General features: G+C 43.8%; 1 protein-coding gene across 2 annotated transcripts in view; it reads right to left on the bottom strand.

The window, feature by feature from the left end:
* Positions 1-23067, bottom strand: part of SMG1 (SMG1 nonsense mediated mRNA decay associated PI3K related kinase) — a 70258-nt gene extending 47191 nt beyond the window's left edge. The window contains exons 1-9 of one of the 2 annotated variants that reach the window (XM_065030684.1): positions 22796-23067; positions 13802-13965; positions 10379-10534; positions 5484-5620; positions 3523-3581; positions 3014-3227; positions 2213-2338; positions 2046-2118; positions 236-333 (exon numbers count right to left, since the gene is read on the bottom strand). In XM_065030684.1, coding sequence (XP_064886756.1) covers positions 236-333; positions 2046-2118; positions 2213-2338; positions 3014-3227; positions 3523-3581; positions 5484-5620; positions 10379-10534; positions 13802-13965; positions 22796-22884 — 1116 coding nt within the window. In that variant the 5' untranslated portion in view covers positions 22885-23067. The remainder of the gene's footprint in view (positions 1-235; positions 334-2045; positions 2119-2212; positions 2339-3013; positions 3228-3522; positions 3582-5483; positions 5621-10378; positions 10535-13801; positions 13966-22795) is intronic. The other variant, XM_065030685.1, reaches the window with a different exon arrangement.
* Between the last annotated feature and the right edge of the window lie 903 nt (positions 23068-23970).

The raw sequence follows: 23970 nt of genomic DNA, 5'->3' as shown, positions 1-23970 counted from the left end.
GAGAAGACACCAAGGAAAGACAGTGAAGTATCTTCACTGCAGCTTTTTAAAAATGAAGGCATTCCTATTTGGCTAATTGCTTTTCTTTTTATTATAACCTGACATTCTCAATGACAAAGGCTGAAAGCTTGGGTATGATCCTGTTTCAGTGGTTCACAAGGACTCATGTAGAATTTTCATTTATTAAGAAATCCACAACAGTTAACTCTGGTTTATACCATAAAGTCTTATTTACCTCAGCATAAGCTTCCATATCTTCTAAAAACTGACCCAAAAGCGTGGTAGAAAAAGTAAGATCGGCCACCCAAAAGGGCTCCAAGCTCTGCAGCCATCCTGTATAAAAACACCAGGGCAATAAGGTAACATCAGAAAATTAAATCTTAGTTGCATATTGCTGAGCTAAAAGTTGCTAAGGTAAGAGAAAGAGAAGGTCATCTCCACGAAAATTTTAACATAAGTTGTTTTTAAAATAAATATAAATTGTATTTCCTTCTTTTGTCCCCATGACAAATTCATTTTAAGGTTCAGTCCTGCCCCACAGCAGCTAAACTTAAAGGACAGAATGTCACAGGAAACGTAACACATTCACCGGGAATAAGTCCAAGGCAACTGCTATAACTACAGGAAGAAGTTCCCAATTTCTTAAACACTAGTACAGTGTCTTTACCACCAAGACTCTCTAGAATATATAGGAGAAAAACTATTCTTTCACAGAGAATATATTAAGATCTACAACTCGTTAAAATCTGTTAAAAAGTTCCACAAAACACATGATGTTTAAATGTAGCCTGATTAAAGCATCCCATTTTTCCAGCTATCGTGTAAAATGGCAAATGCAGATTTATTTCAAAAATTAGGAACAAAGTCTCTTGTTACACAGCCAGAAACTCATTTTGGTGTTATGTCAACTTGCACATCAGAAGGATCAGACTTGTGGAAGTAAATGCACACCATTCTCCTGGACAAGGGGTCCAGCACACAGCTGGGTGAACACACAGCGTGCTGGGTGAGCAATCAGGTGATGGGCCGGGCTCAAAGGGTTCCAGTAAATGGGGTCATGCTGGGCTGGCGACCTGTCACTAGCGGGTTCCACAGGGACCCATCTCAGGGCCAGTGCTCTTCAATGTCCTTATAAATAACTTGGACTCAGGACTTAAGCTTGCAATGACATAAAATTGGGAGAGGCTGTCAACACTCTGGAGGGCAGAGAGGCCCTGCAGGGGGATCTGGACAAACCAGAGAACTGGGCAATCACCAACCGCATGAGGTTCAACAAGGGCAAGTGCTGGATTTTGCATCCAGGACACGGCAACCCCAGCTGTACAGACAGACTGGGGGATGAGATGCTGGAGAGCAGCTCTGCAGAGAGGAATCTGGGGGTTCTGGTTGATGGCAAGTTGAACGTGAGCCACCAGTGTCCCTGGAGACAAGAGGGACCCGTGTCCTGGAGCATCCAGCACAGCACGGCCAGCCGGGCAGGGGGGATTGTCCCGCTCTGCTCTGCGCTGGGGCGGCCTCACCTGCAGCATTCACTGTGTGCAGGGCTGGGACACAGGAGAAAAGGACATAAAGCTGCTGGAGAGTGACCAGGAGAGGCTACGAAGTTGGTGAAAGTTTGGAGGGGAAGCTGTATGAGCAACGGCTGAAGTCCCTGGGTTTGTTCAGCTGGAGCAGAGCAGACTGAGGGCAGAGCTCATGGGCTGCAGGTTCCTCAGCAGGAGCAGGAGGGGCAGGCTGAGCTCTGCTCTGTGACAGTGACAGAGCCCAGGGAATGGCAGAAGATGTGCCAGGGAGGGTCAGTGGGACATGAGGAAAAGGTTCTTCACCCAGAGGTGCTGGACACTGAACAGGCTCCCCAGGGAGCTGTCACGGCCCCAACCCGACAGTGTTCAACAAGAGACTGGACAACGTGCTCAGACACACGGGGTGACCTGTGGGGTGTCCTGTGCAGGGACAGGAGTTGGACTCCATGAGCCTTGGGGAAACCTCTCAACTCAGGACATTCTATGATTCTACAAGCCAGAGTGATTTTTGGCCAAACTCACCAGACACCTGCTGTGTCAGGGAAGGTTTCTGCGTATGATCTATGTGCCACCCCACCAGGATGTCCACTGTGTCCTGAAAAGCAATTTTGAAAAAATGTTAGTGACCCAATTTGCTGCATCAATGTTCCTACGTGAGAAAGAAAATAGAGAGCACAAAGCAAGCTTACCCTAAAATTGGTGCTGAAAATGTGGGGGTAGCAGCGGGACACCAAAAGGATGCACTTGACACATTTGCACAGTAACTCTGGCGTATCCACGTTTTCCAGAATGGACTGCAGGCTGGTCATCACAAGCTACAGAGTAAAGCAAAGGCGCTAGACATTTCACTTCATTGTAAAAACACATGAAAAAGTTCCAATATTAGCCACACGGATTTATTCAGTGTTGAACGCTTTAGCAAGCTACTTTAATTCAAACAATACTCTTTCTGCAGGAAGGAAAAGTGTAAAAAGCATCATCTATACTGCACGAAAATAATAATTGCAAGCGGACGTTTGCTTGAGATATGGCAGACTTGGCGATACTGTTTCCTTTAATTCTTTAGCAACAGAACAACGGGTTACTCAAAGAGATCCTAAAGCTTGAACTAGGGGACCAGATTTGTCTGCATGCATCCTACTGCCTCTGAGATCTAATTACAATTCAAGTTAGAAAGTGTAAATAGGAGGCGGCACAAAGCAATCACCAGGTTGGATTTTGTGTGCTATTCCACTTGATTTCTTTTTTGGTTTCAATAAGATCCTTCATCTCAGACCTGCAATATATACTGAGAAGTTGCATCAAAATATATATCTCCCTACAAAAGGTTGACATTCCTTTCTAACACCAAACAATCCCATTCAATCAGAGTGTAATCATATTTATGATGTCAACATAGCATTACTTATTGTTCATCCCAGTTTAAAAAGTTGATTCAAGCACTGCACTGGAAAAACCATCAATATTCCTGTTTTAACTTGTAGTCTTACCTGCATTAAAGATGAAAAAGCTTTCTTTTCTCCTACGGTCTCTAGTGCTTTGTAGGTTGCATACAAATAAAGAAGTTTAACTTCATCTTTTGTGGATGAGCTGAACTTGCTAAAAATCCATTTAAAGATCTTCTCAGCCTCGTAGCTCAGAGAAGCACAGAGAAGGCCGAGGCAGCAAGCTCCTTCCTGTCTCAGCTCCTGAAGCAATTTGCTACTGCATTTTGGGGGAGGAAAACAAAAGAAATGTGGAATCTCCAGACATGACAAAACAGAAGAAACCGTGAATAAATAGAAACATTTTCTGGAGCAGAAAAATATATGCACAAATGAAGCTGCTTCTTTCCTACTTAATGGTAGCAATGATGAAATTAATAATCTGAAAAATTCTATGAAATATTATTTCTGTGGAATAAATCTGCTCAAATAAAAGCCTGCAATAAATAGGCTACTTGGAACACACTACTCAGGAAAGAAAATTCTTAACATGCAGCTGAGTTTTTCCAGCTTACCTTTCATTGAGTACATCGTGAATGGCAGTCAGGATATTATCCAGTTGTTTCACCAGTACCTGTGAGATACAGACAAGGCACAAGCAAAATAATTGCACAATAACTTCTGCAAACTAGCTCCTGTTTACACCCACACTAAAAGCGCCACTGCCAATTCTGTTTGCTAACAGAATGCGACTATGCTTCCCATGACCACTGCAGGCTACGATGAACTACACTAAGTAATATTGCAATATTATCCTGCATGTTATAATTCATATTTATTTACACTAGCCACAAAAATACACTGCAGCCCACTATCAATGTTTGTTCTAAGCTTAGTTCTTGGTGAAAACATTATATCACAAACTAAGACTCACCACACAGCTCATCAGTAGCATCAACAACCTAGTCTCCTAAACTAATAATCAATTGTATCAGCAGATAATACAATCAGATAATACAATGTGAAGTATTAAAATTTCTCCATAGGCAATCCTGACTTTCAGAGAAAAGCAGCACTATTTGGGGGGATGAAACATTATTGATGAATCAGTGCTCCTGAGGAAACAGCACCAGAAATAGATGTTTTCCTAACATGCACTGAAAAAAACCCACATTAAGTCAGTTGAGCTGCCAAATACACTAATCGCAACTACCTAAGATATCAGAATTCTGTTAAAATACACTTAATAGTGTCAAGAACTGCAGTGGCTATTTGAGGTTAAACACTGTCCATTATATTGTGTTAGGCTGGAGAGCACAGGTATCACTGGACGCCTCGTCTTGTTCTCATTAGCAAGCGGGAGAAGTTTAAAGAACCTCAGTGACAACTGTTTAACATTCTGACCACTAACAAGTACAAAATTTGCCACCGAGTCAGACATGAGAACGGCAATTCCAATACGTTCTGGGATACCAATAAATCTAAATAAAATGCAGTCACAAAATGGGGAAAAATGCATTCAGAATAATTCAAGTAATGAAAAACTCAAGCATGGAATAATCATTGAATGCATTTAGTCCCCAAACCTTTGCTTTAACAAAGACTTTGTTTCAGAGGAAAGCTCAGTATTAGCTAGGCCTGCACATGGTCTGTTTAGACCTAGGTGCAGAGAATAAAAAAGTCTGAATGTTTAAGTGCCACATCTTTTGTTAGAAAGCACAACTACCACTGTTTAATTAATGTATAATGAGAGAATGAACCAACTTCTTGTAAATAGGGATAGACACATAACCCCCAACTGCAACATCCCTGTGGCGGGGAATTAAACCAGCACTTGCAGCTTCTTCAACACTTGAGAACTCTGCGGCTCTCCAAAGCAGCGGGGAGATGCGTCAGGCAAAATACTCTTAATACATCGCTTCAAAATAAGTAAGATTAAAAAACATTCACCCACAATGAAATATTTACACCCCCCAAATCATTAAAAAAAAACAATTGAGGATATTAGAGCTCAACAACTCATTAAAAAACCCAAAGACGTAATGAAACGAAGACTGACTTTATTCCCTGCCCATGAAAGGGAATCCACACAAAAAGGTGTTTACCTCAAAAGCTGAGTAACTCCAAGATGAGCTATTCACGAGACTATGTCTGCATATTTTTAATTGAAAATACACAAAGTTCTTGAACAACACATTGCAATTCATTTTCCTCTCTGTCCTTGCTGGAGGATATAAAGGATATTGCTAAGACCAGTCCAAAAAACCCAGCCGCCTGCCATATTTAGTCCTAACAGGTCATTCACTCCGTACTTTGCTTTCTGGCAATATGCCATAAGTAATCAAGCAATAAAAATTTTCCTCAATGTCAGAAAAACGAACGGCAATCCAGGAAAACACTTTCTGTTGTTGTGGAAGGCAACTCCTTGTACATAAGATACTCCTTGCAGACATGTCCCAATGCTCAGGCTTTTAAAAAGACAGTTTTATATGAAGAGACGTACTCCAGGTGCTATGGAAAAGCAAAACTTACTAACCAGTTTGTTTTCTGGTTGCTGAATGAATTCTTTCAATTGCTTTACAGTAGCCAGTCTTCGGTCTCTGTCGTCTTCCCGAGTAATCCTCCGAAGAAGATTTGACAGTCGAGACTCGTCAGAATAAGACAACGATCGCTCTGAAAAAGAAAAGGCAATTCTTTTCAGAACGCACCGTGCAGAGGTGCAGTGACTATTGATGTAAGCGGACCATAACACAGGAGAATTAGCATCTTCCTAAGAAAACATTTCATTTAAGTTAGTTAATAGCACTCCTGATACCAGTGAAGGTGGCAACTCAGTTTACCCGGTATAGGTAGAGATTACAATGAATTAATACGAATAATTCATTTTCCTCATTTGCGAAAAGGAAACAAAGTTTCTTTTTAAAAAGTTTAACATTAGATGTTTCGTGGTGACTAAAATTAGAGGATTTGTGGAACATGAGGTTTCTTAGTCACCGTGGCTCTTACAAGAACACCCAAGACAAGACATGGGTGCAAAATGGAACGCAGGAGGTTCCACTTAAATTTGAGAAGGAAGTTCTTCATGGTGAGGGTGGCAGAGCCTGGCCCAGGCTGCCCAGGGAGGTTGTGGAGTCTCCTTCTGTGCAGACATTCCAACCCGCCTGGACACCTTCCTGTGTAACCTCATCTGGGTGTTCCTGCTCCATGGGGGGATTGCACTGGGTGAGCTTTCCAGGGCCCTTCCCATCCCTGACATTCTGGGGTTCTGTGAACTCCAGACAGCTTTTTTCTCTGCTTTTCCACATCAGTCACCCGAGGGGAGCAGCCAGAAAGGCAACCTGGATATAATGCGAAGGTTATAACGGAAAAAACCCTGAGAGCAGATGCCATCTGCCAACCTGGGAACCTGGAGCATCCTGGAAGGGCAGCTGGGTACCGCACAACCTGAGACATTCCAAGATACCCTCAATAAAACAGCATCACCTCTTGGATATTACAAGTGAAAACCAGTAAAAGCTACTGGTGGATCCAGGTGTTGTGTTCTGCAGCCTCACATGTCTATAACAATATCAAAATAACTCATTTTCTATCCAAAATGGAGCCTCTCTCTGACAGCTCCCCCTGCAAAGACTCCAGGACACAGAGCAGCTCTGGCAAGAGACTTGGTCATCAACCAGTCCCGCTCCTGGGAGAAGTTTGGTGAGTGCTGTACCAGTAAAACCTCAAATAATATATACAGATGTGCGTATAACTAATTAAAGCATGTACTTGCTTTACTGGCGGTAAATTGTAACAAATTTAAGAAACAAACCCCTTTGTGTTGTTGTGTATCACAGAATCCTGTGAACCACCCCCAGGCCAGTAACTCTCACAGATCAGGGCATCATCTACAGGAGAGCAGCTCTTCTGCATTATAATCATGACAAATATTCTCAACTTTATTTTCACGTCTTCATTTTTTGAATTTTAAGAGAGGCTTGGATAATCTGTTTCTTGCCAGGCATCACTTTAAGCAATTAATTTTGAAGACACCTGACATTCTGAAGGATTAGGCAGGCTTAGCAAACATTAAAATAGCAATAAGAGTCTGAAGGATCCAACCTATGTTTTGTTCCTAGCTAGAACATGTTGAGATGTTATCTGACAGGAATGAAGAGCACATTTTAAGTGTTGCTGATTTTACAGAAGACTAAGGCACACATATTCACTTAGCAAGAATTAAGGTGGTGCTGGGGGATGGCACCAGACTGGTCATCACAGTCCCTGCTAGACCATCATTTCCACCTGACGATCTCCTTGTGCTGCAGCCCAAGGCTTCTCAGTACATAATCAAACTTCCAAAAGATGGACCTAGTGAAGTTACCCACCCAAAAAATCTGATCCGCCCTGGTGGAAGAAAGAAAAGGCCTACCAGGAATGATGCAGCCTGCCCAGGGCGCACTGCAGCTGCTGCTTTAAAAGGTCACCAGATCAGGGAAAAAAACCCCAACATTATTTGAAAGTTCAAATGGAATAATTTTGGAAACAAAACATACACAAACAAGAATTAAAGTTCTTGTAAAGCTTGGTTAGAATGGAAATTAACACAGACTGCAGTACACAAAATAAAAAGTGTAACTGCTGTTCATGAAGAATTCCACGTGAAAACTCTTCTGCTAGGAAAGCACCGTGTTCTCCCTTACAGGAAGTATCTCAAAAGCTTAAGCTGAGTTGAATCTACACATGTCTATATATGAAGTCTCTCAAAACAGCAATTTGGATCTGTCCTTGAACCTGGACTAAACACCCGGCCCAGCACAGCCCCCCAGCCCTCCCGGTCCGCACGGGGGACCAGCCCAGGCACGGCACATCATGTCACCAGATGCTGCTCTTGAAGGGCAAACCAGGGCCAGTGATTTGGAAAACGCTGAAAATTACTTCTGCTAAATAACTTTTTGTTAAGTAATTCTAGATCTTTGTAAAGTCCCCCCGCCCCTAAAAATGTTGGTGGATTCATCAGTGTTAGAGGAGAAGTCAACAGTATGTATAAGCCTTGCGTTAATTAAATCCACAACTTGCAGCTTTTTTAGTGTTGTCTTCTCCGCATTTATTTTTTGGTTTGTGATCTCTTAACGGAAAACTCATTTTTTAATATGGTTGTGCTGTTCTACACACAAAAAACATCCTAAAACAAGAACCGTATAACTAAAACCACCACCACCAAGGTTACTGGTAGGAAACACACCTTTAACTGTTGCTAGAACAAGATGTACTGTTCAAAACCCTACTAAAAGCAGCTTTGTTTTTATTCAGTTAATATCTGATGAATATCTAATTCCCTAAGAGAGAGTTAGCTGTCTGTTGAACCATAATCATAACCTACAAGTAAATCTTTTCAAAAAAGAGCGTGACTGAAGGTATAATAATCAAAGCACTAGTTAACGAACACCTCTATGACTTCCACTTTGTGAAAAATCAGCAAGGGCTCACCCACAGAAAATAACTATTTTAAAAATTGCTTAATGCACACACTAACAAACATGAGAATAATTAAAAAAATAAGATCTTGTCGCAACACAATCCCACTGTATTTTGAAGAAGACAACAAAAATCAAAATGACTTGCTGAAACCTCTAACAATTGCAAAGACAACCCAGTTAAAAAGGAGGAACTCTCGGGATCCGGCGTGTAGAGGACAGACCACATACAGAACGTACGAGTCGCAGGCGATGAATCCAGTCATGCGAAATTATAGTTCCTAACATTTCAAAACTAACGAGGTGCTCACATGCCCAGGAGAACAGTCTGAATTTTCTGTCAGTACCAACAGTAAATTCATGCACAAGTCCACTACCAGACGCACTATTTACAGAGATCTCTGTTAAACAATTCTCTATTTCTTCTACACAGACAAAATTTAAGATACTGAAAGGAACGAATAACTTTTATATCAAGACACCAGAATGGGAATATAAAGTCTGAGTTTAACCCATTCCAAAGAACAGGATTTTGCACCAGTCCTGTCACCGCTTGCCCCTCAGTTCTTCCACCCACAACACGCTGAACACTGACTTCACCTTTTGTCTCCTCTGAAACAGGAATCCCTGAGTAGAAACACAGTGTCCTCACATGTTTATAGCAGTCCTGGCACAAAGCAGACACGGTTTTTGTCAGTGTCTCAACTACCACTTACACTAAATGATGCAATAAATGACAGTGCTTAGTCATAACAAAGATTTATTTTCTTTCAAAAGTCCTTGGAACAACCTTTTTTTTTTTTTTTTTAATTAAGATTTAAATGCAAATAGTGGGCAAGTGAAGCTTGCTTCTCAAAAACATGTGCCCAGCATTCTTGCACTCTCTTTTGCAACTCTAGATTTCCTCTCGCTGCATGTCCCAAGACCTTGCCCACATTCTTAGAATCATAAAATCATAGAATCATTTTGGTTGGAGGAGATCCTCAGGATCATCAAATCCAAACACAACGCACCCCTGGCACTGCCCCATGTCCTGAGAACCTCATGTCCGTCTGTCCAGCCCTCCAGGGATGCTGACTCCAGCACTGCCCTGGGCAGCCTGTTCCAATGCCCCACAGCCCTTTGGGGAAGAAATTGTTTTCCAGATCCAACCTCAACCTCCCCTGGCGCAACTTGAGGCCGTTTCCTCTGCTCCTGGCGCTTGTTCCTGGGGAGCAGAGCCCGACCCCCCTGGCTCCAAGCTCCTTTCAGGCAGTTCAGAGATCAGAAGGTCTCCCCTCAGCTCCTGTTCTCCAGCTGAACCCCCAGGTCCCTCAGCCGCTCCCATCACACTTGTGCTCCAGCCCCTCACCAGCTCCGTTCCCTTCTCTCCACTCGCTCCAGCACCTCAAGGCCTTTCTTGGTGTGAAGGGCACAAAACTGACCCCAGGATTCAAGATTTGGGCTCCCCAGGTTCCAGCACAGGGACGGTCACTGCCCTGGGCCTGCTGGCCACACTAATGCTGACACTAACCGGCTGGCATGGTGGAATCACCAGCTGACCTGCAGGCCAGGGAGAACTGATAACAGCTGTGCTCACTATTGCATGTTTTCCCACACCAGGGACTCTTCACTGACAACTTTTTACTCAGGCAATAATTTTCAACAAATCTAAGAGCAAAAATCTCCTTCTTGGAGCCCTTGATCTCTCTGCCAAGTTTGGCTCTAGCCTGAATAAAGGTTCAAAAGATACTTAAAGGAAGTGGAAAGATTGATAGCATAAGTCAAGAGATCTGCGTAAAGTGTAGAAGTCTCAGTTCAGGCAACTGTAAAGATTAATACAAGATTATAGTTTCCATCAACATCATCTCATTGTGTATCACAAATAATAAAATCCACACAGATTGCCTGATTGTAGTGAATTTCTTTCTGTATTCTAAACACGAGAGGTTGCCAAAAGAGATCCTCTTTTCCTTAACATCTGTGGTATCCTTACCCTGTGATTTCCTCATGTCTTTTGTGGCTAAAGCACGATTCCCATGCGGAACACTGGTAAAATCAGGGTTGGTCACATTGTTAACTCTCAGCTCTTGCCCCAACGACTTCCGACCATAAGTATTTTCCCCAGATCCTCCATTGACACTGTAGCCACCTGTGGAAAAAACATGAGATTAAAACAGGTTGTCAGACCATATATTTAACAGGGTCGTAAGTTATGAGCTGTTCAATTCATATGCACATCAGCAGCCCTATCCTCTACCCCCTTCTTTAGCTTCCTTTTTCACTCTCACATGCAGAAGTGTTTTGTTGTGCCCTGTAAGTCTCCAGGTCACATTTTCAGAACCTCGTGTTTTTGTATCATATGAAGGAAACTCTATTGCAATAAAGTTTAGCATCAGTTTTGTTGCATTTGGGGTTTTCTTACTATTTCTTTTGACCCTGTATTTTACAAAGCCCTTCGTGTCCAACTGCTAATACACATGGCTAGAGGCATTTGCTTACTTGCTCCTTAATTATGCACATCAACTTTCCACTGTTTTTGTTATAAACCCACCACACAGGCTCAGTAAAATGGCCAAAAAAAATAAGAAGAAAGCTTGTAAAAAGCCACAATTCATACGTACAGTTTGAACAACTCTCCTTAAATGTACAACAGTCAGTATTTTCATACACTGACATTAATTAACTAAACTCAATCCTACCTTCTCCCACTTGAGATACACACGGTACATCTTTGGTAACAATATAAAGCAGAAATATAAGTGTCATTTTGAGTGATCCAATTATTTTTACTCCTAGACTCACAAGACTTTACACACTCAAATGCTGAAACCAAAGCTGTTGCCACAGGGAAGTGACGCCATCCCCTGGGCAGGTGACAAGAATCAGCTCATCAAGTTAAACCCAGCACAACACAAGATAGGCAAGAGGTATTTCAGAACAGATGTTTCCACGATTCCACTGGCACCCGTGTATAAAGGGAAGCCAAAGGACAGGTGGGTCCCTGTGAAACGAACCAACCCATCGGGACTACGGGATGGATTAAAAAATCAGTTAAAACATGAAGTGGAATCTGGACCTCAGTAGATGTGAAGAAAGTCATCGTGAGGGCAAAGCTTTCGGTAAAAAAGCAGCTGTGAACTACTAATAGAACTTTATGTATTTCTACACACACAGGACCACCCTACCAGAAAATCCTGTGCAACATCTCAGCTGTAATTCATTACAATTACAGTAAAGATGTGTATTTTTGGATTTGCAACACTAAACTCCATTTTTAAACGTGAACTAGTATGTCTGCCACCTTAATGTTCTTTTGTCCTAACAAACCAACACTGCGTATGAAGGAACTTACTTCTAACAGCAATAATTACGTTTATGACTAAACAAGTGTATCACTAAAATTCAAAGCAACAAAGAAATTAATTTAAGTGATTATGTCAGATAATCGTGCATACAGCCCACAAGCATTGACTATCAAAACCAGACATACAATCATATACTACTGGAGTTCTTTAAGTTATTTCATACTTCCCCTCTATCATAGAAAAAATCCCAGCTTTTTTGTCTATAAAGGCATGTAGTATTTCTTACAGCATATCTGACATTACCTTAAATGAATTAAATATAACCCTATATTCTCCCACTCTGCACATAGATGGTACATCTTTGGTAACAATATGAAACAAATTGTCATTTAGAGTAATTAAAAAACAGCAGGGCAATCAGGTTTTTTGGCAATAAGCCTGTAAACACGACATTATAACTCTTCAGTTATCCACCGGTCTGAAAAGTTTCTGAAAATCCTAATACATATGAATTCTATTCACTTCTCTTTAAATGTTAAATCTGAGACCAAATAAGAACATGATCAGCTATGTTACTGTAATTGATTTTAGCATAAACACTCAGATACCAAGTGCGGTATCTTTTTTGCAGTAAAGACTCTGAGCACATGAGACAGCTGCAAATCCAAAGGGAAGAGAATGTTGCAGGAACAGACGATATCTCTTCTATAAGTAAAAACCAAAGAGCCTTTTAGTCCGTTTTAAAAACTCAAATCCGCAAACTGTTTTATAAAAATGACAGAGGGGAGAGATCTAATTGCAGCCTTCCACTGGTTAATGTGAAGGGTTATTTAAAAAGAAGAAAACAGCCAGCTAGACTAATCTTACAGATGTAGAGCAAAAGGACAGGAGTCAACAGCCATCAGTTGCTGCAAGGGAAATTCAAACTGAATTTGAGAAAGCAACTATTTCCTGGGCACTGCGCGGGCTGCAGAACCTCCCATCCGCGGAGGGTTTCAAATCTCAACGGCTTCCAGAAATTATCTTCATTATCAATACCAATCAATATGCAACTTCAAACTGCTGCACTGATTTTGTCCATAACTTACTATTTCACTATACTCTCAGTATATTCTTTAGATACCGGCACACTTCAAAGTATAAGAATAACCTCCTGTGCCAGTCAGTGTGAAACACAGTAAAACTGAGTAAAACTCACACACTGACAAATATACTCACCTTCTAAGCAGTTTCTCTGCTAAAATTAACCAAATCTTAGGATTCTCAAGGTATGCAGATTAAAAAAATACTTGTTTCACGCTCCTGCCTCCTACTAACAGTACCTACTACTTCTAAATAAAAATAAACGTGCATGAGCGCACCCAGCTGTAACTTCCCCTAAGATGCAGCAATTCTTTACAGACAGTTATAGGGCAGATATAGTGGGAGTGTGAATGCTTTTTAGGTTCCTGAACAAAAACTCCCACACTAATATTACTGTCAGGTGTTTTTGAGTCTGGCCTGCCTGAAGAAAATTTACATGGCCTAAGAAGTGAGTCTGCAAGTAAAAAATCCTCCTATTTAGTATCTGTAGATATTTTGTAGAAAAAATATTTCCATTATAAAAAAAAAAATTGTATGAGCCATATATCACCCCACCGATACATGAAGTGAGAATGAGGCACATAAAAGTAGAAATTCCTATTCATGACAATATACGGATTTGATTCCCAAACTAAGATTCCAGTTTGCTGCAGTAAAGGTGCAATAGATAGTAGATCAGATTAGCAGTCCATTTAGTCAGGCAGTCCATTTTCAACACCAGAAGCACTAGACAGAGTTCAGGAAGAAATGACAACTCGCAGAGCAGGCAGATCCAGAAAAAGGGTTGAATCTGTTCGTGCACAAAGTCTCTTCCATTCCTCTCCTAACACAACTGCAGAGTTTTCTCACTATTCACATCACCCACAACATTTTGTTGGTCCCTGATAAACCTCTCAGCACAGTGATCCTGTGGCAATGAGCTCTATCAGTTCACTGCCTTTTTGGGGGAGAAAAAGGTCCTCCATCATTTCAAGTTTACTGCCTCTGTGTCCCCTCACAAATCACACACGAAACAGCAATCTGAATACCTTTTTCTTCATTCTGTATGTCAGTGTGGACTCTGATATCATCGTGTCTTTGTCGAGACACCACAGCTGAATTTGAGGGTTGTAATCCATAGGAGGCAGAACTGCCCCGATCTCTGGATGAAGAGTATTTTAAATTGTCCTGGTCAGCTGATGCACTGTCAGTTCTATAAAGAGAAAAATATTTGTTTTTATGTAGGTGTATAACAGGAGTGGGATCCACATTCACTTACAAACGCAACATACTTAAATGACAATCCCAAATGTATTTTCCTGTTTTACAAAAGTTGTATGTCTAACCTGCTTAAGAAGTGACCTTAAATTCCCACTGGGGTTAGAATTCACTAATGATTACAGCAACATGCAAAGGAAACACATCCTAGTGTGCCACCACCATTTCTCTGTATGGTCTCAAGTCTCTTATCTGTTAGATGCCCATATAAGATACAAGGAAAAATTACTTCCCAGAAGTGAAAAATAACATACAACTAGGTATGGGTATCCACCACCTGAGAGTCAATACTGATCCACCCATGGACATTTACATAAGACACTACGGGCCTTACTGAGCAACGTAAAACTACTTGCTAGATGGAGGTGTCACTAGCCTGTCACTGACAAGCAATATAGGAATCATATTCATTTCTTGAAGAACAAGCAAACAGGCTTTACTGTGGAAAAACCTGGTGTGTAAACTAAGAGCTGTTATCCTTTAGAGTAAATGCTGGGAGATACAAAGCAAAACTAAAAAATCTGCATTAAGTTTAAGCCTTTCTCATATAAGAAAAGTGATTTATAGCCCAGGATAAAATTTAACAGAAAAGGTGAAAATTAGGAAAGGAAGTCTTCTCACTGGACATCCTAAGTGATCTCGTCTTTTAAAATACACTGACTTTAACATACTAACTTATGCACATGAGACTTCAGAACCTAAATTCAAGCAATCTTTCTTACAAGCAATACTGGAGGTTTTATATTAAAACTAGTAAAACAATACCCATCCTAAACAAAAATCCTAATCAAAAATTTTGTTCAACTCAAGTATATTTGGAATCACGCTGTTATTTACAGAAGGCTTTTCCTAAGCAAACTCTAAAGATCTACTGGTTTTATTTTAAGCTTTCGATAGTTGATTTGATTATTTAACAAAAAGCAGGACAGGTCATTCCTGTGAATTAACTACAATTTGTGTAAGCACAAACACCGCATGTTCTTGGAAAAAAGCCTTTCATTTTTACTTTTCAAGAGAACAACGTGGTTAGAACCATGAGACAAAAATCAGGGAAAAGGAGTTAAATCCATCTCAAGGCCAAAAGGGAAAAACACAGTAAAAATGTCTGACAAGCAGTTGTTAGTTAAGCCATCCTGAAGGCTTCCTCAGGACAACTGGAAGAGTAATAGCACGAGGGCTGATATTTGCAAAAAACAACTGGAATTAAACCCACGCCCCCACGCTTCATTCTCTTGAGAGTGTTAAAAAACAATATACTGTCAATGTGGAACAGGGTTCAAAATAAGAATATTGTGGTTTTGCCCTGTTTTCCCAGTGAAAGGCTGACACTAGGTTTGCTCGGCAGCTATTATTCCCTTTTGCTCTGTAAGCAAATTCACCTTTAGATATACCAAATAAGACCTTTTCCTCTTTCAGTATTCACTGTGGTCTCACATCTGTTTTGTTGAGCACTTGCCTGGACTATTTTATAAAATAAACTATGCTACTCAAGGGACAAAGCCTTAGTAAACGCCTTTGCTCATGATGGTCCACTAGGATTGTACAAATACTTACACAAGTTGGACCTTCATCACCCTCCTAAATCACACTTAAGGTTCTGCACTGAACCTTCAAGGCGTATGAAGTTTAAATGTCCCTATGCCACCCTGGATATCCCCTCCCTGCTCTCAAGCTCAGGAGACCCCCAGCTCACTGAGGAACAGCACTTCAATACAGTGCATCCCAATTATTTCAGCCTTTCAGTGAAACCCACTGACAAATTTTCAACTAAATATAAGTTGAATATAATATAAGTCCTGATGGGTTCGCAATAGCATCACTTTTCTAAGGCGATGTGCTGTAGACATCGTCATCTCCAATTGTCAAGGATTAACTCTGGAATTCTTAAGTCTGAAGGCAAGCTGATAAAACATACCATTTTTAACACTGTTCTGCATATCCCAACCAATGGAAGGACTAATGTGTTCTAAGCTAACCTCAATTCCTGCAGCACAGCCTTTGAACATTTCGTAAAATTTTCCATTGTGGTCAAATCCATAAGCCCATTGTTTTCCTGGTAAGAACCACATACCCACTTTGTTCTGTCTTTGAGGACAGATTTCTACAAGCTAACCTGTTCACACTTTATCATCTGACTAAAAGGTGAGCATAATTTTATTAAAAATATAGAATTCTTCAGCTTTGTATCAATTTAAGAGGCAGTAGTTCCCACTAAAGATATTGTTCACATTACAGGTCTGTCCAGCTGGAGCAGAACAGACTGAGGGCAGAGCTCATGGGCTGCAGGTTCCTCAGCAGGAGCAGGAGGGTTAAAACTTCTTCACCCAGAGGTGCTGGACACTGAACAGGCTCCCCAGGGAGCTGTCACGGCCCCAACCTGACAGTGTTCAACAAGAGACTGGACAACGTGCTCAGACACACGGGGTGACCTGTGGAGTGTCCTGTCCCATGTACCCACCTTGTCTATGGTAGGAATTGCACCGCAGGCTCCTGCACCAGTCTGGTTCAAGAGCTGGGGACTAAGCCCAGTAACGGTCATCTCTGTCGCCTTACCGAGGAACCCCGGGTGACACGGGACACTGTGGGTGAGCTCACAGAATGGCCTGCGTGTGCAGTGAGACATTTCTTTCAAATATTATTTTTCATGTCAGAGAATCCCAGAGTGTCAGGGATGGGAAGGGCCCTGGAAAGCTCATCCAGTGCAATCCCCCCATGGAGCAGGAACACCCAGATGAGGTTACACAGGAAGGTGTCCAGGTGGGTTGGAATGTCTGCACAGAAGGAGACTCCACAACCTCCCTGGGCAGCCTGGGCCAGGCTCTGCCACCCTCACCAGGAACAAGTTTCTTCTCATGTTTAAGTGGAATCTCCTGTGTTCCAGTTTGCACCCATTGCCCCTTGTCCTGTCACTGGTTGTCACCAGAAGAGCCTGGCTCCATCCTCCTGACACTCCCCCTTTCCATCTTGATCCCCATGAATGAGTCCCCCCTCAGTCTCCTCTTGTCCAGCTCCAGAGCCCCAGCTCCCTCAGCCTTTCCTCACACGGGAGATGCTCCACTCCCTTCAGCATCTTGGTGGCTGCGCTGGACTCTCTCCAGCAGTTCCCTGTCCTGCTGGAACTGAGGGGCCACAACTGGACACAATATTCCAGATGTTAGTAACTTATTTGTGATTTTGAAAGAGAACAACTTGGAACTCAAGGCGCAGCCGCTCTGCAGACAGGACCTGCGGAAGTGCCACATATAATGACTGTCACCCCCCCCTCCAGCAGGGCGGGCAGTGCTGTGTCCCCACCTCTCCACTGTCACTACATTGTGACAAGCACACAGGAGGTGACAGACAAAACACTTGGCATCATCTTTCCAAAGAAGTCTATGTAACAACAAATTTACCAGTTACATACATCGACATTGTCACAGACCCAAACAAACATTGTATACTAATAAAATCACAATGGACAAGGTGAGCAGCGCATAAGCACAAGTACAAATAAAAATGTGATATTAGACAAAGCTGGCACAGGAAATTGCAAGAACAAACATGCCGACGATTACCTTGTACTGTATTTGTCTGTTTTATTTCCACCTGAAAAGCCCATTGATGGAGACCAAGAAAAATACTTCAAGATCTCACGTGACAGTTTTCACCCGTGCTGGTTCTGGTGGAAAACCACCCAATTTCCACCAACACCAATTAATCTCCTGCACACACCGTTTTGGCAGCATCATTTAGAGGGAAGAGCCTGCACTGAGTTTTCTGCAGAGTGATTTTTAATCTGTCTCTATCCAGCAGAAATAAAAAACAGCTCACCCACCTAAATAAGCAGAAATGGCCACTAATTCTGCCTTTTTAAAAAAGCTGTTTTTTTTTTTCCCCCAGGGACATTCCAAAGGAAAGTTAGACTTTTCCAAAACTAAGTGTACATCTCATTCCAGCAGGAGTATCAGCATGATTTGACTGGCCAGTTTGTATGACTGAAGGAAGCACGGCTGGAAAACACTGGTTTAAAATTGAAAATCAAACCACCAAACTTTGTATCTAAAAAAAAATAGGTCAATCAAAAATATATCATTCTTCTTTAATGATATGGAAGCCTTCAGAATTTGTGTTTGTAACAAGTTTCTTGGACAATCTGGTGCATACTATTCACTATCTGTAGCTCTTTCAGAACAAGCCTGCCATATGGATATTATTTTGAGACAAAAATCACTTAATTATTCTGTTTGATTTTATTTCCAAGTAAGGGATCTACATGGAGGATTTATTCTGAGACAACTCTACTTTATAAGCTGTATTATTGTTCAAGTCAGTCAATTTTATTAGTTGATTTGCTCTATTTGCCAAATTTGTTTGCTATAACCCAGATAAAGGTTTTAAGTAATGAAGAATTCATCATTTAAAACTTCGAGTCACTGTATCCACTCGAATTATCTCTTTCCCACCAGGCTTCCGACTGTTCTCCCATGACCAGACGGAGCAGTGACCACCTTCCCTTGCCACACTCCTTTACCACCCCCTGATCCACCTTGCCAAGGCCAAGCCTGGCTGAGCTCAGCTCCGAGCCTACTTCTGAGAGCGCAATGGGAGTGTCAGCAGCCATTCTTTGTACTAGTGAAATAACGAATTATCTATTTTCCTCCTGTAGTTCTGCCACCTCTGCTGCTGGACAAGCACCTGCAGCCATAGCAGCTTTTCATATGGCCTCTGGAATCTGCATCACTCCCTACACAGGAGCTCAGCAATTTCCTTCTGTCCTGTGACAGACACGGGCAGGGAAATGTATCAAATATATGCATTCTGTTCTTATTTTTCCATAGGCATCTTCTGATAGTCATTTTGCATACAGGATACTACACCAGCTAAACCCTTGGTCCAATCTAGTATAGCTTTTCTTGTCTGGAAGACTATCTGCACTCCAAGTTCCTTTTACTTCCCACTGACATGCTTTCATCTTCTTTCATCTTTCTCACATCTCATTCTCCTCTGTGTTTGCATTAAAAACAAAGGCTTTCACATTACAAACTTAGGCTCCCCCATTTTACTTCCCCCCCGAAAAAAAAGCTCTTTGATCTCATACCTTCCCAACCTGATCAGCATATTCACCACACTCCGGTGTGAAAAGAGATCAAGAATTACTTGTTGCGGGTTCAGAACTGAACCCATTCCTGCTCAGCATCTCCCACACGCCATCCACTCGATATCCTCCCAGGGTTTCTGTTGACCTCCTCACCCTGACACTGCACCTCGTTCTCGAAGCTGCCTCCAACAACACAGACCTGCCCAAACTACGATTTCAGCCTATTTCTAACAAACATATTTCTATGTACTTTGTTGTAAGTGCAGAAGGAATCTTTGTCTCAGCTTTCCTTACACACAGCACCCACTGCCACCACCCTGCTGGTCAGCCAGCATTACGAACACACAACATCCACAAGGAGCGCTTGCCTTTTGTAAAGGACACACTGCTGCCCTTCAGAGCGGCAGAAAGCATCCCTCTAACCATCCCTTTCTCAGCCCATTTCCCCTGACGAGTTTCTTTGCTCCCCGCCCTGTCTTTAATTAAACACAGGGTACTTGGTCTCAGTTATGAAGTCCTGGCCAATACTGCTCTCTTAGGTTATAAGCTACCCGGAAGGAGAGCCATATTTTAGTGTCTTGTCTCATCGTGTCTAGACCCACAGGGTCCTAGGCGGTAACTCATTTTGGCAGGCACCGTGCTAACAAATCAGCAATTCCTAACACCGACTTACATTGCCGGAGAACGATACACTTCATTTTCAAGAACAAATTTCAGTACAGCACCTAGTAACACGCTTCTGGAACTTTTCTCAGATGTGATAGATTTTCTTTTTCACTTTTCCGTAGCTAACCTACAATTCTGACAGAAGAGACAGAAGTCCTGTTAATTAAAATCTTATCTTCCTTTTCCCACTTTCGCTTAAGAACAAGCAAGCCCCGGTGCATCCTGCACTTGTTAACCTGCTCCCCGGCACTCCTGCTCAGCACCATCAGCACATCGAGCTGGCTTTGCCACCCAGAGCATTTCCCATCCAAGGGAAATCTTGCTTATTGCAGTATATAATTACCTTTCAGTACTCTACCAAATTAACTCTACTCACACGCAAGACCTACACACTGACATTTTATTCCCCCCCGCCCCCAGAAGTCATATCAGGGAAAATGCAGTGAGGTCTATCAAGCAAAAAGAAACAAAGATGTAGAAATCTATATAGATTAGAAGGGAGAACAAGATCTTATCAAGCCTTCCCAAAAACCCTCACTGTTCTCTGTCACATACATCCTAAAAAGCTGTTGTGGGCTCCAACTTTCAGTTTCACCCCAAGTGCCAATGCTGATTAGCATTACTAAAAGTTGAGAGAACTCTGGTCCTAGTAATGAGAATCCATATAGTCACTTTTACACACACAAAAATAGACGTTTAGAAACACAGTCCATCTGATAATAAATCCGTGTGTTAGCAGGTCCTTTTTTCTCCATTAGGAACCTGAAGCAACTACAATTGCTGCCGTTTTCATTCGGCCATGAGCATTCCCTCTTCCACGCCCTGCAAAAAGCATTTACCAGCAACATCACCTCAGCTAAACGAAACTAGAAGAAAAAGGAAAGAATATATATATATATATATATATATATATGAAAGAGTATATTTTTGGAGGGGGTCCAAGAGCATGTTTGAAACAATCAACAAAAAATAAATACTCATTGCCAGTTCTACTTAACAGATCTCCTTTCAACCATGCATGTGAATCACTTTCAAAACTTAGTTAACGCCAAAACAACAAAGACTGATTTAATCTCTACTTCATTCTTTAGGCTCTTACTCCAGACTCACAGGTTCCATATCACCAAAGCTATCTTTTGGTGGAGATTTAAAAACGTGGAGCACAACATACACAGAAAAACGTGCTCTGTGCTTGGGACTGTGTGAACATTTCTGACTCCTGGGCTCTCTCACCAAATTAAAAAGAAAACTAGTTAAAGAAAAGGCTAAAGTTAAATTCTTACAAGTGACAGGATCAGTGAATAGGTGTTACCTATTTCTTAGCAGGAGCCCTAAGCACACAGTGCAATGGAAACACTTTCTGTAGTGCTTTCAGATTTTTGTTGCTGCTGTGGCTTTTCAGATCATTATTTTAGCAGCCCAGTTTACAGCAGCTGGATTTGGGAGCTGCGGAGGCACCAAACTACAGCATGGGGAACAGGTCGGTCAGACTCCAAAAGGCCAGACTAACTTCTTAAAGCAGCCTCCTCACCTTCCTTTCACCCCTAACGCAACAGAACGTATTGCAGACAACGGTCTGCTGGAAAAAGTCAGCTTCCTAGTCCCCATAAGACATATTTTTAGGCTGAAAAACAGAACTTGAGACAAATTAATATATCCAAGCAGCAAACATGTACAGAAGCCATCCACTGCACAGACAGAAGACATACATGCAATTTCATGCGGGTGGGAAGGTCAAGAGTTAGTGTCCAGAATTCCAGACTGCAGCCCAGAAATCTGAAGGAAAACCGTAATTAAGAAGAGAGATACAAGACTACTTTGTTCCCCCGAAAAAATCTAGGTGCTATAAGATGTCACCAAAGAGATTTGTAAGTTAAGTGAGGAAAAAATATTAAGTTATTTGACCGAGTAGTTCAATAACAGAAGAAATTAGAATTTAAATAACCATGCCCCACACACCATTAAGAATGGAACAGCCCCTGGGCTCAGCCCTAGAGGCTGCGCTGCCAGCTGTTCAAGCAAAAGGAAAACTTTCTGCATGGTAAATAGTGAAGTTACATCTGTGTTTCATAAGTTCTACCTTCACATTCACCCAGTTCTCCTTGTCTAAACCACATGTGACTGGACTGTCATCTGTAAGTACATTCCCAAGCACATGCCACACTGTTCTTTGCCAGAAGTTTAAAAACTAGGATCCTATATTATTTTAAACATTAAAAAAACACTAAAAAAGGCCCAAATCTTCCACATTAAGAAACAGCAATTTCTACATGACAATTTTAACTATTAAAATAGCAAAAAAGCAGAGTAGTGCAGCAACTACACTGGCATCAGGTATACCAGAGGCAATCAAGACCTGAAATACACTCTCTATACTTGACCAAAGAAGTCAACAGACTTCGAATTTTACTTCCTAAGAAGTAAAGCACCAGGTACAAACACACCTTACAACCTAACACGTCGTATGAGCTCTCACCCTGGTCTACTCACAGCTCAACTACTTTCCACAGATAAAAGGATAATAATAATGATGCTGTACTATTTTACCAACCCTCAAAAGACCACCAGTGCTTCTGCAGCCTCTGCTCTTCTCTCATTAACTGCCAGCTGAGAACCGGACTGAGCAAACCCGGCAGCAGGCCCAGCCCCGTTGTGCACCCCCAGCCACAAGCCGGTACCGCCGGTACGTTACAGCCCCGAGCCCGAGGGGACAGCGGAGCGCCCTGCCCGGGGTCCCCGCGCCGTGACAGACCTGTCCCCGTCCCGCCTGCAGCCGCCGGCATCCGGAAAGCCCCTCCGCGCCCCGGCCCGGCTCCCCGCGGGGCACGGCCGCCCCTTCCCCCGGCCGCCCGCCCCGCGCTAGGCCCGGCGGGCCCGCCCGCCCCTAGGCCCAACAGCCAGGAAGTGGCTCCGCCGGCGCTGCGGGCCCGCGCCGCCCCACTCCGCTCCGCTCCCCCGGGCCCGGCCGAGCCGCCGGCCGCAGCGCCCCGGCCCCCGCGCCCCCTGCCCCGGCCCTGCCCACCTGGGTTGCCAGTCATTCCAGCCCCGCGGGTGGTAGTGCTGCCTGCTGCCGGTGCCGCTCAGCCGAGACCCCGGGGCTCTGCGGCTCATTACCTTGCCCGAGACGGCATGGCCGGCCGGGCAGCGGCGCGGGGCAGGGGCGGAGGAGGGCGGAGGACGGCGGGGCGAGGCGCGGGCGGCGGCTTCTCACTGGCGCTCCGCGGGCGGCTGCCGCCTCTGCTGTCTCACACCGCAGGGAGGGGACGCGGCCGCCGCGGCTGCTCCGGCTGCTGCCCGGGCGCGCGGCATGCCGGGATGGCGGACATGGGCCGCCCGCCCCTCCGCGGGGCACGCCGGGAGGGCGGGGCCGCGCCGGGTCGCTCCGCCCCCGCCCGCCCCGGGATGGGCTTCCCCGGCCGCGGGGTCCCCGGCGCCGCCCGCCCCGGGCACTGGGCGTGGGGGAGCGGGCGGATCGTGGCCAGCCCGCCTCGGGGCGTGAGGGGAGCGGGGCGTCCCCGTCCCCCGGGGGAGCTGCAGCCACAGGCTCGCAGCCCCTCAGCTGTGAGGGGAGGGCAGCCAGCGGATCCCAGCCTGAGCGGCGGGAAGGGGTCTGGGGTACACTGGGGATCCTGCCACGCAGTACCCTGAGGAGATCGAGGTCCCGGGGGTCCCGGTCCCGCAGGTGCCCGGGGAGCCATAGGATCCCAGATCTGAAAGGCTGAGGGAGCTGGGGCTCTGGAGCTGGACAAGAGGAGACTGAGGGGGGACTCATTCATGGGGATCAAGATGGAAAGGGGGAGTGTCAGGAGGATGGAGCCAGGCTCTTCTGGTGACAACCAGTGACAGGACAAGGGGCAATGGGTGCAAACTGGAACACAGGAGGTTCCACTTAAATTTGAGAAGAAACTTGTTCGGGGTGAGGGTGGCAGAGCCTGGCCCAGGCTGCCCAGGGAGGTTGTGGAGTCTCCTTCTGTGCAGACATTCCAACCCGCCTGGACACCTTCCTGTGTAACCTCATCTGGGTGTTCCTGCTCCATGGGGGGATTGCACTGGATGAGCTTTACAGGGCCCTTCAACCCCTGACACTCTGGGATTCTGTGACCTGGCTCCTGAGGGGAGCCTGGGCCTCCTGGGTGCTGAGGGGACGAGGTCCCGGGGTGGGATGGCAGCAGAGCTAGTCCCTGTCCTGCTGCCATC

The sequence above is a fragment of the Columba livia genome, chromosome 15 (genome assembly GCF_036013475.1).
Source record: "Columba livia isolate bColLiv1 breed racing homer chromosome 15, bColLiv1.pat.W.v2, whole genome shotgun sequence".
Classification (NCBI taxonomy): Eukaryota; Metazoa; Chordata; class Aves; order Columbiformes; family Columbidae; genus Columba; species Columba livia.
The sequence above is the reverse complement of the archived record's forward strand: the minus strand, read 5'-3'. Positions and strand labels throughout refer to the sequence as shown.